This window comes from Bos mutus, chromosome 3 (assembly GCF_027580195.1).
Source record: "Bos mutus isolate GX-2022 chromosome 3, NWIPB_WYAK_1.1, whole genome shotgun sequence".
Classification (NCBI taxonomy): Eukaryota; Metazoa; Chordata; class Mammalia; order Artiodactyla; family Bovidae; genus Bos; species Bos mutus.
Window position 1 is genome coordinate 17,903,205 of NC_091619.1, and position 12,931 is coordinate 17,916,135.

At 52.8% G+C, this 12,931-nt stretch overlaps 2 protein-coding genes across 5 annotated transcripts; both read right to left on the reverse strand.

The window, feature by feature from the left end:
* Positions 1-6,340: 6,340 nt before the first annotated feature.
* Positions 6,341-8,307, reverse strand: LOC102285408 (uncharacterized). Its single transcript, XM_070368737.1, has 5 exons — positions 8,238-8,307; positions 7,688-7,914; positions 7,207-7,322; positions 6,932-7,089; positions 6,341-6,573 (listed from the first exon to the last, which is right to left on the reverse strand). Exons 1-5 carry the CDS (start codon positions 8,305-8,307, stop codon positions 6,437-6,439), a joined length of 708 nt encoding a protein of 235 aa, XP_070224838.1. The 3' UTR covers positions 6,341-6,436.
* A 1,200-nt stretch (positions 8,308-9,507) lies between these two features.
* Positions 9,508-12,931, reverse strand: S100A5 (S100 calcium binding protein A5). Of its 4 annotated transcripts, none has more exons than XM_005910005.2 (3): positions 12,856-12,931; positions 11,481-11,639; positions 9,508-9,786 (listed from the first exon to the last, which is right to left on the reverse strand). In XM_005910005.2, exons 2-3 carry the CDS (start codon positions 11,616-11,618, stop codon positions 9,643-9,645), a joined length of 282 nt encoding a protein of 93 aa, XP_005910067.1. In that variant the 5' UTR covers positions 11,619-11,639; positions 12,856-12,931; the 3' UTR covers positions 9,508-9,642. The 4 variants fall into 4 exon arrangements, with proteins under 4 accessions (XP_005910067.1, XP_070219711.1, XP_014338542.1 ...); XM_070363610.1 differs by lacking the exon at positions 12,856-12,931 and adding an exon at positions 12,005-12,319; XM_014483056.2 differs by lacking the exon at positions 12,856-12,931 and adding an exon at positions 11,899-12,319.

Consider the following 12,931-nt stretch of genomic DNA (forward strand, 5'->3'; position numbering starts at 1 on the left):
TCTGCTTGAACATCCCATTGAGCAATGACCGGTGGCTGACTAAAGTTTCCCTTTCTCCCCTTCTCCCCTCCAGCTCTCCCACCACACCCTTCCTACAAGAAGCCAGAAGAGCTACAATCAGCCCTACACACCCCTCACCACCCCTTACCCAGCTCCTTTTTCAGGCTCCTCCGGGTCTGTCCCTGCTAACCACCTCGGCTTGGTTTATAAATTAATTCCCAAAGTGCCAGGAAGACTGGTGTGCTCACTCCAGGAGTATCATCATCACAGGCCTCCTAGCCAACCACTGGGTGCCAACCTGGGGCATCCTAGCTTGTCTACAGCTCCATCCTCACCACATATCCAGGAGATCCTACAGGTTCATCTTTGGGTAACTGCCTGCCCTCTTCCTGCCACCCCGCCGCACTCCAGGTCAGATCCTCATTGTCCCACTCACAGGGGTCGCCAGCTTCCTGGCCTCTTCCACAGGCTCCAGATCTCTTTGAAGTTCAGGCTTTCATCAGATCACCACCTCATTCAAAACCTTCAATACCAATTGCATACCCATAGTTTAGAAGCAGGGCTTTCAAACATTCCTTTACCCCTGGAAAGTGTTAGTGGCTCAGTCATGTCTGAGTCTTTGTGACCCTATGGACTGTAGCCGTCTGTCCATGGGATTTTCCAAGCAAGAATACTAGAGTGGGTAGCCATTCTCTTCCAGAGGATCTTCCCAACCCAAGGATCAAACCCGAGTCTCCTGTTTTGCAGGCAAATTCTTTATGGTCTGAGCCCACCAGGGGAGCCCTTTATTCCTGGAACCCTTTCTTAAAAGGAAACATTATGGAGGAGACTGGTCTATGAAAAATACCAAAAATAGGGCTTCCCAGGTGGCTCAATGGGTAAAGAATCTGCCTGCAATGCAGGGGACACAGGACATGTGGATTCAATCCCTGGGTTGGGAAAATCCCCTAGAGAAGAAAACGGCAACCCACTCCAGTATTCTTGCCTGGAGAATCCCATGGACAGAGGAGCCTGGCGGGCTACAGTCCATATGACTGCAAAGAGTCGGACACGACTGAGCGACTGAGCGCACAGCACTGGCTGAAATGGTAAGTGGTCAGAGCTGCACCATGAGAATCACCCCACCATGGGCCAGCCCCTAAACCACCTTTGAGAACCCACAAGAGCTCTTGTAGTTCAAAATCCACTAGATCCGATCAGACTAGCTAAAACTTTTTAAAATGATACTGCCTAAGGCTGTCCAGGATGCTGAATCGTTTGCCACTAGCGGGAAGTGGGAACTGTTACTGTCATTTTGAAAAGTAATATAGTAATAGCTATTTAAATTAAATATGTATCACCCCTTTAACCCAGCAATTTCACTGCTGAGATTCTGTACTGAATAAATAAAACCATCAGTTCTTGAAAATGTGTATACAGAGATGTTTATTCATCAATATTATTATTGTTTATAGTGAAAAAAATTGGGGGTAGGAAATGCCCACCACTAGGGAAATAGGAAATAGGAAGCAGCAAGCACCACGTGGTGCCTCTGTACTATGGAATAATATACAGCCATTAAAAAGAAGGATTTAGACCTCTACAGGTTGACTCGAAAGGATTTTCATGATATATTGATAAATGGAGAAAAATAAAATGAGAAAAACATATACAGATCATGATGCTATTTTTATAATGCAATTATACAAAACATCTCTTATATATGGGACTGCATCTATATATAGTAATACGGTCATAAACAAGCTATGGAATAATGCATTCTAGTTTTTTAGCATTAGTTGTTTGAGTGCGAGAAAATAAAACTTCAGTGAATATCTCAGTTCCCCAGCACCAGCCCTAGCCTCCTGGTGTTGCAAAAAGCAGGACCCCTTCCAGGGCCTAAAAGTGGGCTCTTGTCTAACACTCAGAACCGAATTGTCCAAGGAGACACATGTGCTGACAAAGCAAGAGATTTTATTGGGAAGGGGCGCCCAGGCGGACAGCGGTAGGGCCAGGGAACCCAGAAGGACTGCTCTGCCATGTGGCTCTCAGTCTCGGGTTTTATAGTGTTGAGATTAGTTTTGGGGTTGTCTTTAGCCAATCGTTCTGACTCAGAGTCCTTGCTGGTGGTGCACGCCTTGTTCAGCCAAGATGAATGCCATCAAGGATTCTGGCAGGTGGTCGGACACGTGGTGTACCCTTCTGACCTTTCCTGAACTCTTCTGGTTGGTGATGGCTTATTAGTGTTGTGTTCCTTACCAGGACCTACTGTGGAAAGCAACTCATGCAATGGTTCCTATGGTGCCTGGCTGGGGTGGGCGGTTCCAGTCAGTGTGCTTCCCCCAACACTGGGACTCCTCACATGCCTTGAGAATTACATTTGCAGGCATTCTGTACTAAACTGTTTTGCTCCACAGCTTCCCTGGTTGCCCAGATGATAAAGAATCTGCCCACAATGCAGGAGACCTGGGTTCGATCCCTGGGCTGGGAAGATCCCCTGGAGTAGGAAATAGCAACCCATTCCAGTATACTTGCCTGGAGAATTCCGTGGACAGAGGAGCCTGGCCAGGCTACAGTCCATGGGGTCACAAAGAGTCGGACACGACTGAGCAACTAACACTTCCACTTTTCTTTCACTTGTCTCCCGAGTCAAATGCTTACTGTCTGTGGTAGGTCCCAAGGTTAAGCTCCAAGGAGATCAAGAAAACAAAGCTATCTATCTAGGTATTTATACTTCAAAAGAGATGAAGACTCGGAATTTAGAGATCTCTAGGATCTAAAAACTGGAGACTCCTGGAGCTATCTTCTTCCTAGAGAAATTTTATTTACATTCCAAAGGGTGGTGTTAGGATTCAGGCCAGTGACATTCCCAAGGAGATGATTCCAGAAGAAGAGAAAAGGTTCCCTTTCCCTCCTTACAAGTAGTGAAAAATCATCTTTCCTTGTCACTGGTCTTTGAATGTCTGGTCTTGAAGGGGACCCAGCCCAGGATAAGATCCATGCCAAGGCAACTCACTGATTATTTCTATAAATCATTTTGTACACTCTCAATCCGTAATGAAAACATTTAAGAGAAAAACATGAAAAAGAAATAGCCAAAATATGTCATGATGCGATAAGCACTGATGAACTGGCAAAGAGATTGGAGAGGCCCCAGTTCTGAACTGAAGTTTGCCCAGGGTGGAGGCACTTACTCCTTTACTGGTCTTTTCACTTGTCAAACGAGGTTAATAATTAATACCACCCATGAATCTTCTGAGCACCACAAAAGACAATGGATAAGAAAGTGCCTTGTAAAACTAAATGCACTATACAAATGTACAGCGGCTTTATTCTCCACTGTACTGGATACGCTTGGCAGAGAACAGAGAGTTACAGATTGTGACTCAGTCCTAAACTCCTTTGATTGGGGCCCGCCCCAGCTTACAGACGTGGGCTGTGATGTTGCTGTTTCAGCTTCCTGGGAGTCAGGCTGACTAGGTTGTAGGATTAATGCCTGTTTATATACCGCAAGGGAAAAGGGAGCCTCATCAAGGGGCATGGGGGAACACACGGCCACTTCCACCAGAGGCCTGGATCAGCCTCAGCAAAGAGACAAGGTGTGAAGCCCCCAGATCACATCTGAACATTTCCTTCTCTAAGCCCAGACCCCTGTTCCACAGCGTGAGTTAAAGGCTTCACATCCAACCTTACATCAGTTAGAAGCAAATGCAATAAAACATGACCAGTCTGTGCCTCCCCTCCACACCCAATCCCAGCCTCTGAGTAGACCACCCACCAAATTTCATTGTAAATGCTGTCACCTCCCACTGCCCCCACAAAAAAACTTAAAAACCGTAACTTCAAAGCAAACAGAAGATTTGCTATTTGTTTGCGGTTTTATTTTTAAATCTATGTTCCTGTTCCCCGCCACTACTATGGAAAGACAGCTGATAAAGGACACATCTGTTAAAACGCAGGTGAACCATGCCTGTTTCTTGATTTCCTTCGGCCTCACGGCCTGCCCACCCACCAGAGCTCCCTGAAGATGCAGGGCTGAAGGCCTTGTCTGAGTAGCCCCTCCCCCTGCAGTGCGTCTTCACCCGCTGAAATGACCCCTCCTCCCTCTTTGTATGAAAGTCTTCTTGGCCCTGAAATTGAGCGAGGGGAAGGGAAGGGTTCAGATCCTATTTGTCTTTGCAAACCGCCTTCCTTTCTTTGACTTGCTGGTGGCAGGCGTGTCTTAGCTGAAGCTGAATTGCTTATTTGAGGACTAAGTTAGGTTTGTGTTTGTTCAACCTCTAAGCCATGCCTGACTCTGCAACGTCACAGACTGCAGCACACCAGGCTCCTCTGTCCTCCACTGTCTCCCAGAGTTTGCTCAAACTCGCCTGTTGAGTTGGTGACACTATCTAACCATCTCATCCTCTGCTGCCCCCTTCTCCTTTTGCCTTTGGTCTTTCCCAGCATCAGGGTCTTTTTCAAGGAGTCGGCTCTTCACGTCAGGTGGCCAAAGTACTGAAGCTTCAGCTTCAGCAACTGTCCTTCCAGTGAACATTCAGGGTGGATTTCCTTTAAGACTGACTTGTCTGATCTTGTTGTCCAAAGGTTAGGTGCCAGGAGCCAAAAGATCACCTGGCTGACGTTCCCTGAGCGCCAAGTGGCATGTCCTTCTTCCCTGGAAGGACTCCACGACCATCGGCCCCTCCCCAGGGGCTGGAGAAAGCCAACCCCGCCGGTCTGCAGCGTCGTGCTCTCTGCCCACAAGAGGGCGCTGGCTCCACGCCCCAATATGCTGGCCTCTGGGGTTCTGGGAAGGTACCTTTCCAGGTGGTGTTGGGTGCAACCAAAGCCGAGCAGCCTGGGACCGCAGGCCCTGGGTCCCTTCCTGGTTCCCAGCTGTGCCAGTCACTACACCCTGCAGGGAAGGAGAGGCCACTAGAGAAGGAGGGACACCAAAAGGTAAGGCTTCCAGTCCTCTTGAGACTGTCCACTCATCCCCACCCCAAGGAGGAAGAAGACAATGCTGCAAACCTGGGCCCCAGGGAAGCGCGGAGGTAAGAGGAAAAGGAGGATATGGTCTCCCTTTGAGGTCCCCAGAGCCTACAGAGGAACTTGCCTGGCCCCACCAGGCCTGAGGGGACAGACTATGACAACTGCCCCATCACCCTGAGACACAATTTACCCCCTTGCCCCACCCTCACCCGCCACGTGAAAACACTAATGCAAACAATGAACTCAGGCAATAATTCAGACAGTTACTCACCTTCCCTGATGGGGGCTGAGAATGAGGCTTGGCTCTGATGGAATAAGTGGGGTGATTCATTCTGCTAAGGCTGTAGGGATTGGCTGGATCAATATTGATAGAAAAGCTTGAAGCCGTGGTTGCCCAGCCCTGGGATCCCCACCCCATCCTGGGGACCCCCCACCCCACCCCTTTCACAAACACCCCATGATTCACATATTCACACAGCTACCAGCTTCTCAGACCACCACCCCTAGTACAAATTACCCTGCCCCCTGAATGCATGGACACACTCCTAAAGCGTGCTTCCCAACTTCAACCACCCAGGGCATAGGCAGCAGAACGGAACTCAAGCATCCAGTGTCCTGTCCGTCTGTGGTGGTCTCAACAGAGTGACAAACACTCCCTGACCAGGCGCTGGGCATGTCCATGGCACCTTCTCTGCCCCCACTTCACTGTGGTGAGACGTGGGCCAGCCCCGCCCCCCAGCGCTTCTGGCCCTTCCACTCTGGCCATACCCAGAGCAAAACTAAGTCTTCATCATCAGGGACCTTGCTAGGACTATCTCTGCTCCACTCTGGACTCAACACAGCCTTACTCAAGCACCATTTCCTCCAAGCCCACCCCAGAACCCACTCTACTGGGGACCACTTGTGTGTGTGCATGCTAAGTCACTTCAGTTGTGTTCAGCTCTTTGCAATTCCATGGACTGTAGCCCGCCAGGCTCCTCTGTCCATGGGAGTCTCCAGGCAAGAGTACTGGAGTGGGTTGTCATGCCCTCCTCCAGAGGATCTTCCTGACGCAGGGATCAAACCCCCATCTCTCATGTCTCCTGCATTGGCAGGCAGTTCTTTACCACTAGTACCACCTGGGAAGCCTGGGGACCACTTGAGCCTTTCCTTAAGATGGCTTCACCCAGAGTGGACATCTTTTCTAATTCACATAAAAGCCAACTTGTGAGCTCACAGCCACTCTGTTAGGGTACATCCACCATCTTGTGAGCCTTCCCACCAGTTTTCCTGGCCTGGTGAGTCACTGAGTCACTCCCAGAGGTAACTGTGAGAAAACCTTCTGATGGTTGATGCAGCATCAAGCAGAAGAGGAGACAGAAATCACTGGGAAGCCAGGACACAGGGGTAGATTTAACCAAAAAATAATAATAAATTTATTGTACAATTACCACCATTAGACAGACAGACCAAATAGAGGGCGTCTCCACCTCCCAATTTATTTTCAGTCCTGGAGAAGTTCATTGTAGATCATAGCCAAGGCCCCCAGGAAGGTGACATATTCTTGGAAGTTCACCACCTGGTCCTTGTTCTGGTCCAGTTTGTCCATTAGCTCTGCGATTTCCGCATCCTGCATCTTTTAATGTGTCAGAATGGGAAAGCCAGACTCAATGGTGATGAGACCTTGAGTTCTCTGCATTTCCCCCTCCCAGGCAGCCCTCTCTCATACAAGTGTCTCTGTTCTCACTTGTCACCAAAGATCCAGTTCCACCTTGGGTTCACTTGGCTTTACCCCTCCTCTGTTCCTCACTCAAAGGGAAGGAATTCCAGGCTGAGTAGCCCCAGCCCCACAGAGTGTGAACCAATGGTAAGGCATGTGGTCTAGGGCCCTGGAATGTGGACAGGGGTGAGTCAGATGCACCTGGCACCCCGCCCTCTCCCAGTCCTGCTGCTAAAGAGTGGGAGGTGGGGAGAGGGGGCCTGGGAGGCTCACTCATCTCCCCAAGGGTGAGCTCCTTCTGGACAAGCTCTTTCAGTTCCTTCTTGCTCAGGGTGTTCTTGACGCCCTCACGGCCGGAGTACTTGTGGCAGATGGCCACCAGGAGGCTAATGGCCTGATCCAGGGGGGGTCCCCATAGCTGAAGACTGGGCTCAGAGCTGCAGGCAACGGGACAGGTCAGCAGCCTGGGCAGCAAGGCCTTCTCACTCACCCACACGCTTCAAGACCACTGTCAAGCAACCCCTTCAACTCCCTTTGACTAGGGTGAGGTGAACCTTGGTGGAGAAAGGAGAAAGCCGGGGGCTGGAAGGGGAGGGGGAGGGCAGACTCTAGGGCCAAGAGATGCGTGCCCTGCAGAGAAGGGAACCAGAGCAGAGGTGGTTCGAGGATCCTAAGGAATAAACAGGACCACAGTTGAGAACTCTCCTCTAGGGGTTCCAAGAAAGTTGGGGAGTATGTTGGGAGTGTGGGATGGAGGCTGCACACCCAGCCGCCCCCCACCCCCCCCCCCACACACACACACGCACACATCCTCACAGGACCACATACCGTGCCAGTGACACACCCCACGCCCAGGACACACCCTCCTGCAGCCTCCCAGGCCCGCTGTGGGGAGCTGCCCCATAGGACGCCTTAGCCCGGGGCCAGCCTGACAGGGCCTGCCTCTCCCCGCCACCGGCCTACTCTGAATGCGAGCGGACCAACCCGGGAGCGCCGCCCCAGAAGGACCGGGGCCGCCCTGGTGAGAGAACTCACCGCCGGTTGCAGCGAAAGGAGAAGGGAGCGACCGAGCGGAAGGCTGAGCGGTCGGCCAGCCCGCCTTATACTGGCGCGGCCGGGAAGCCGGTCAGCGAAGGCGCCCCCGCCGCGCACGTCCCGCCCCAGGCCCCACCCTGCCGGCTCTTTACGCAGCACCCCGGCCGAGCTTTGCACGTCCCCTGCCCCGGGGGCTTTTCGGGGCTCCGTGGGGTGGGTGTGAGGGGCTTAAGGAAGACCTGCACTCCCTCCTAATTTCCAAAACTCAGTTTGTCCACCGTGTCGTGATGTGACAGGGCAAGGGGAGGAGGCGGAGAACCGGGCAGGGACTGTGTGTGTGTGTGTGTGTGTGTGTCTGTCTGTCTGTCTGTCTGTGTAGAAGTAAGGGGGTAGCGATGCAGGGAAAACCCTCGATGAAGGACAGAATTGACAGGGCATCTGGAACAGCCATCCCACTAGGGAAAATAAATTCCTGCCACCACCAACCCCTCCCTTCCCGCACCCCACCCCCTCCCTTCCCCCACCCCACCCCCTCCCTTCCCCACCCCACCCCCCTCCGGAATTCCACTCGGAACCTCTTGCCCTTTAAAGTGCACGCACACCCGGGCGAGCGGAGCCATGTGTCATGAGTTATTTACCCTCCACAGCAAAGTTTTTCCGATCCTCTCCTAAGAAAGGATTTTGATATGGAGAAGTGGGGAGAGCAGAAATCTCTGGCCCCCAGAGATGATGGGGGTGGGGCTCATTGCAAAGGAGGAAATGGAGGAGAAGGGGGCTGGCATGGAGGTCAAGGCCAGACTGTTTTCTTAGTGTGTTGGGGGTGGGGGCGGGGGGCGGAGGGAGAGCCTCCTGTGAGCCAGGGACAAGTCGTTCTGGCCTGCCCACCACTGCCCTCAGGGACCACATCCCAGCTGCCCCCAGTGATAGGGACAGAACAACGGGGCCAAGTAGTGGGAAAGTTAATCCCACTGGGGGACTATAAGTAGAAAAAGTTTGAGAGACCCCTATGAATTGATTACTCAAGAAAGTGGGTTTGCTTAGCCACAAAATCAAGCAGGCTTGCTTAGCAACAAAACCATGCATCAGAACATAAGACATACCCCCAAACAACAAAACAATGATGGCCTGAGCCCCACATCCTGCCCAGTGAGCTCAGTAAGTTAATGATCCCTAGGTCGTGCTCTCTGTACACATAAAAAACAGTAATTTGTAGACCTAACTTGACCATGTAGAGATATGAAAACTCCCCTGCTCAACCCAGAGGAGGAGCTAATGATGGAAGCACGATGTCTACTCAAGAAAGACAAAGGTCTTCTCCCCCTCCCCACCTTTCCTCTGATTGTAAAATTGTAACCCAGTAAGTTCTTAGGGCCGGGCATCTCTCACTCACCCACTTGTAAGCCTCACAATCATCCTCTTCCAGTAAATCACTTCTTATCTACCACTTAGCCTCTTGCTGAATTCTTTGCTGTGCTGAGACTTAAAGGGCTATGGTACCAGAGCTCTTTGGAGCTCCTGAAACAGCACCTAAGGATTTCACCCTTATTGTGAGTGTCCTCATTCCCTGAGCCACTTTCCCCCAGCAACTTTCTCTGCATACTTGCAGCATTCCCTCGAGGCAAGCAAAAGCCTGGCCCTACTTCCCCATTTTTTTTTTTTTTTGGAGGCAAGACTACGCCTGGATAAGATTAGTCACATCCACTCTGAAAGACTCAGAACCCTAACTCCCAGAGGCTGTCCACTTACTCAAGGAGAAGCTCTGCCTAGCCCCACCCCACCCCCAGCCAAGATGGAAAAGAATTCTACCAAACCCGCCCTGGACACCTGGAATGGAAAACCTTTATTCCTCTGCTGGAGGGGAAGGCTGAAGCAGGGTCTATCTGGGAGGGAGGGGAAGGCGAGGGGCCATGCAGGATTTGTGAGCAGAGCTGTAGGGGCCAGGGACCAGGCCCCGGTCACTGGTTCTCCTCCAGAAAGAAGTCATTGTAGGCCATGCACAGCGTGGTCAGGAACACCGAGTACTCCTTGAAGTCAATCTCCTGGTCGCTGTTCTTGTCCAAGCTCTTCATCAGGTCGTCAATGCTGCTCTCCCTCATCTTCTTCAAGGGCCCAGATAGAGAGACAGGTCAGCCAGCCACCTCTCCCAGCCCTGCCGTGCCCCCTGGGAAGGTGGCCTCAGGCTGATCCCCAGCTGAGTCAGCAACACAGAGCATCTCAACCCCCAGAGCCTCCCCCCAGGCCACAGCCAGCATGGGATCTGACACCAAGCAGAGCCTCCGTGCCCTGAATAAATGACTAGAGTTCGGGTTACTGCAGGCACCCTTCTTCCTCTCAACAATTTCTACCGTTCAAAGAAACAGCTAGACTTCCTACAACACCTCATAGAAACAGCTTGGTGACTATACTGGCACTGAGCAGGATCCAAGTCTTATTCTGTCCCTGTTGGGGATCGTTCAGAACGCAAGCAGATCACACATCCCTCCACGAGAGCAGTGGTTAGAGCTCTGTGTTCCCTAGCTAGGAGAGCCTGCAGGATAGCTATATGGCACGAGTGCATGGCACCCAGGCCTGCTCTCTGTCTGGTCCCCTGCCCTCCCAGCCCAGCTCTACAAGAGGAGGGAGACAGGGCACTTGGAGGGAACAGGAAGAAAATACAGGCACATCCTGCCCGCTCCTCTCCGCTGTCCTCCACCCCAGCTTTGCCACAGGAGACAGGACGTCGGGACATACGGAGATGGAAACAGCCTCTCTGTGACCCCATGCTTGTCCCCAATCTGGGCTCCTGTTATAGCCAGGCCCTCCCCAGGGCCTCCGTCTCCCTGTAATTAACCCTGCCGGACCCACGGCCCCTCCCTCTGCCCTCATTAAACTCCAGGATGCAGAGAAGTAGGCAGGAAGGCCAGAGGGGAGGCCGGTGACACCCACACCTGCTTTGGTCCCCTGTCCACAGAGACACATTCCCACTTTTCTCTAGGGAGGTCCACTAAGGTTCAGGATGCCACAGGAGAGCCCCCCGCCCCAGGCTGATTTTAAAGGAAAGAGGGAGAGTGATACATGGAGCTGGCCTTGAGTTCCAACCTCTCACTAGCTGGAGATTATATAATGCATCTGAGCCTCAATTTTTTTTTAACTGTAACCATAATATGATGACTACCTCACAGGCCTCTCCCTCTTCAGTTGCCTCCCTCCCACCATCTCCATCTGGTAAGAATCAGTTCTGCTTCCTTCCAACCTGTGTTCACAAACTAGCAGAATTGTCCTTTTGGGTCCCATGTCAGCATTGGCTGAAAGCCCCAGCAATGGTGGACGCACAGAGCAGGGCCAGGTGGGAGCCCTGCCCGTGAGTTATGCATAGCTGACCTGGACCCCCGAATCCCCTCACCCACCACCCACCCCATTCCTCTCACAGATTCCACAGCTGCAGGAACCCAGCCTCAACCTGGAAGTCTCCTTGATCTCCTTATCTGCATCCCTCACCCGGGCTGAGGTCCTCCCTGCAAACGCTGCTCTCTCTGTTCCCAGTGATACCTGATTCATCCCTCGGCTCTAGGTCTAGAGTTGTACACGCCCAGGATGTTCACTGTCTTCCTTGGGTCTCCGCCCCTACTTTGGGCCCTCCTGTCCTGGCTGAGACTAGTGTACCTTACAGACAGACATGTGTCCCCTCTGGAGGGGCCTCCCCTCCTCGTGCTGGGGAGCCCCTGACAGTGGCATCCCCTTCTTTTCCCTCCCCTCCCCCACCTACCCAGGGAGCACTGGGACTCTGGGGTGCAGGGGAGGGACCGGAACCTACCTCACCAAGACACAGCTCCTTCTTGATCAGTTCCTTCAGCTCCTTCCTGCTCAGAGTCAGTTTGCTGCCCTCTCTCCCAGAATATTTATGGAAAGTGGTGACCATAGTGGTCAGTGCCTTCTCCAGAGGGGTCTCCATCACAGTGTGCAGTTCCAGAGGCTGAAGGGAGAGGGAAAGATCACATGCCCCAGGAAGCCGGACCCCATCACTAGCCCCTCTCCAAGCTTCTCCTTCAAGGACCAGTGACTGGAACGCCTGGTGAGCCCAAAGTCTGGCACGTGGACCCCAATGTCTCAGGATAGGCTGTAGTGAGACCCACGGCAAACTTGGAACAGCCAGAGCCTGACCAGCCCTGGAAGGAGACTGCACACTCTCCTGCTTAGAAGATGTTGAGAAAAAGGTCTAGGGGCAAGCTGACCTTCCCAGAAGAACTGGTGGCAGATGGTGGAGCCAGTGAAGGGTCAGGATTTTCTTCCGGCCTGACCCAGCTTGGGCACTCACTTTCCAGAGGTCATTCTCCTTACCTTAGTCACCCTCCCTGGCCCAGGAGCCTGAACCGCCCGCTATCAGGGAGTGTCCCATTACAGAAGTGGGGGACAGGGCAAAGAGAAAGTCCAGGGGTTGGAGGAACCGGGGCTGAAACTGGAAGATAAGATCTCAACAGGAATCCGGGAAGGGGGGACAGGACTTGTCCGGCTGGTCCCCAGGCTCCAGCCCAGAGAACTGCACACACAGACCAGTCATGAGTCAGGGAAGGAAGTGGGCCTCCTCTCCAGGGTCATTGTGAGGGCTGGATGCAGAGACTGGGTTTGATGGGGCCCTCCAGTCCACCAGCACAGCCACACACCCCTCCAAAGGAAGAGGCTCTTGGAGCTCCTGTGACTCAGACTTGGAAACCACTTCCCCCTTAGGCAGGAAGGAGCCAACACCCAAGGAACTTGGGGTTTGCAGGTAAATCTGTGTAGGGTCCTGAGCCAGGAAAGGAGGAAGAAGCTGCTGTCTCCTACCCTCAGCTGGAAGCCCACCTGGCTATTCCTGCCTCCTACCTCCCCAAACCCTCGGGAGACTCCCCACCACCAGGAGACTCCCCACCACCGGGAGACTCAGCCAGGACCAAAGTGGAAGGCGGGGGTCTCGGCAGTTGCAGCAGCCTCCTGGCTGGTTCTGATCCCCACCTCCACCTCCAGAGCCACTTTCTCGGGAAATTCTCATAGCCATGATGCCAAATACCTGGCCCTCTCCTCCCTGAGCACATGCCCACTCATCAGACCCAGCCTTTCTTGGGGGAGGTCACCAGAGCTTGTCAGCTTCTGGCCTCATCGCCCAGCTTGCCCTACCGTATAAATGAGCAGGGAGATCAGAAGGAAGGACTCACCAAGGAAGGAGAGAGCCAGAGAACTCACGCGGCAGACACAGGCTGCCTGCCACTGCGGTCTGCCTATATTCCCTTG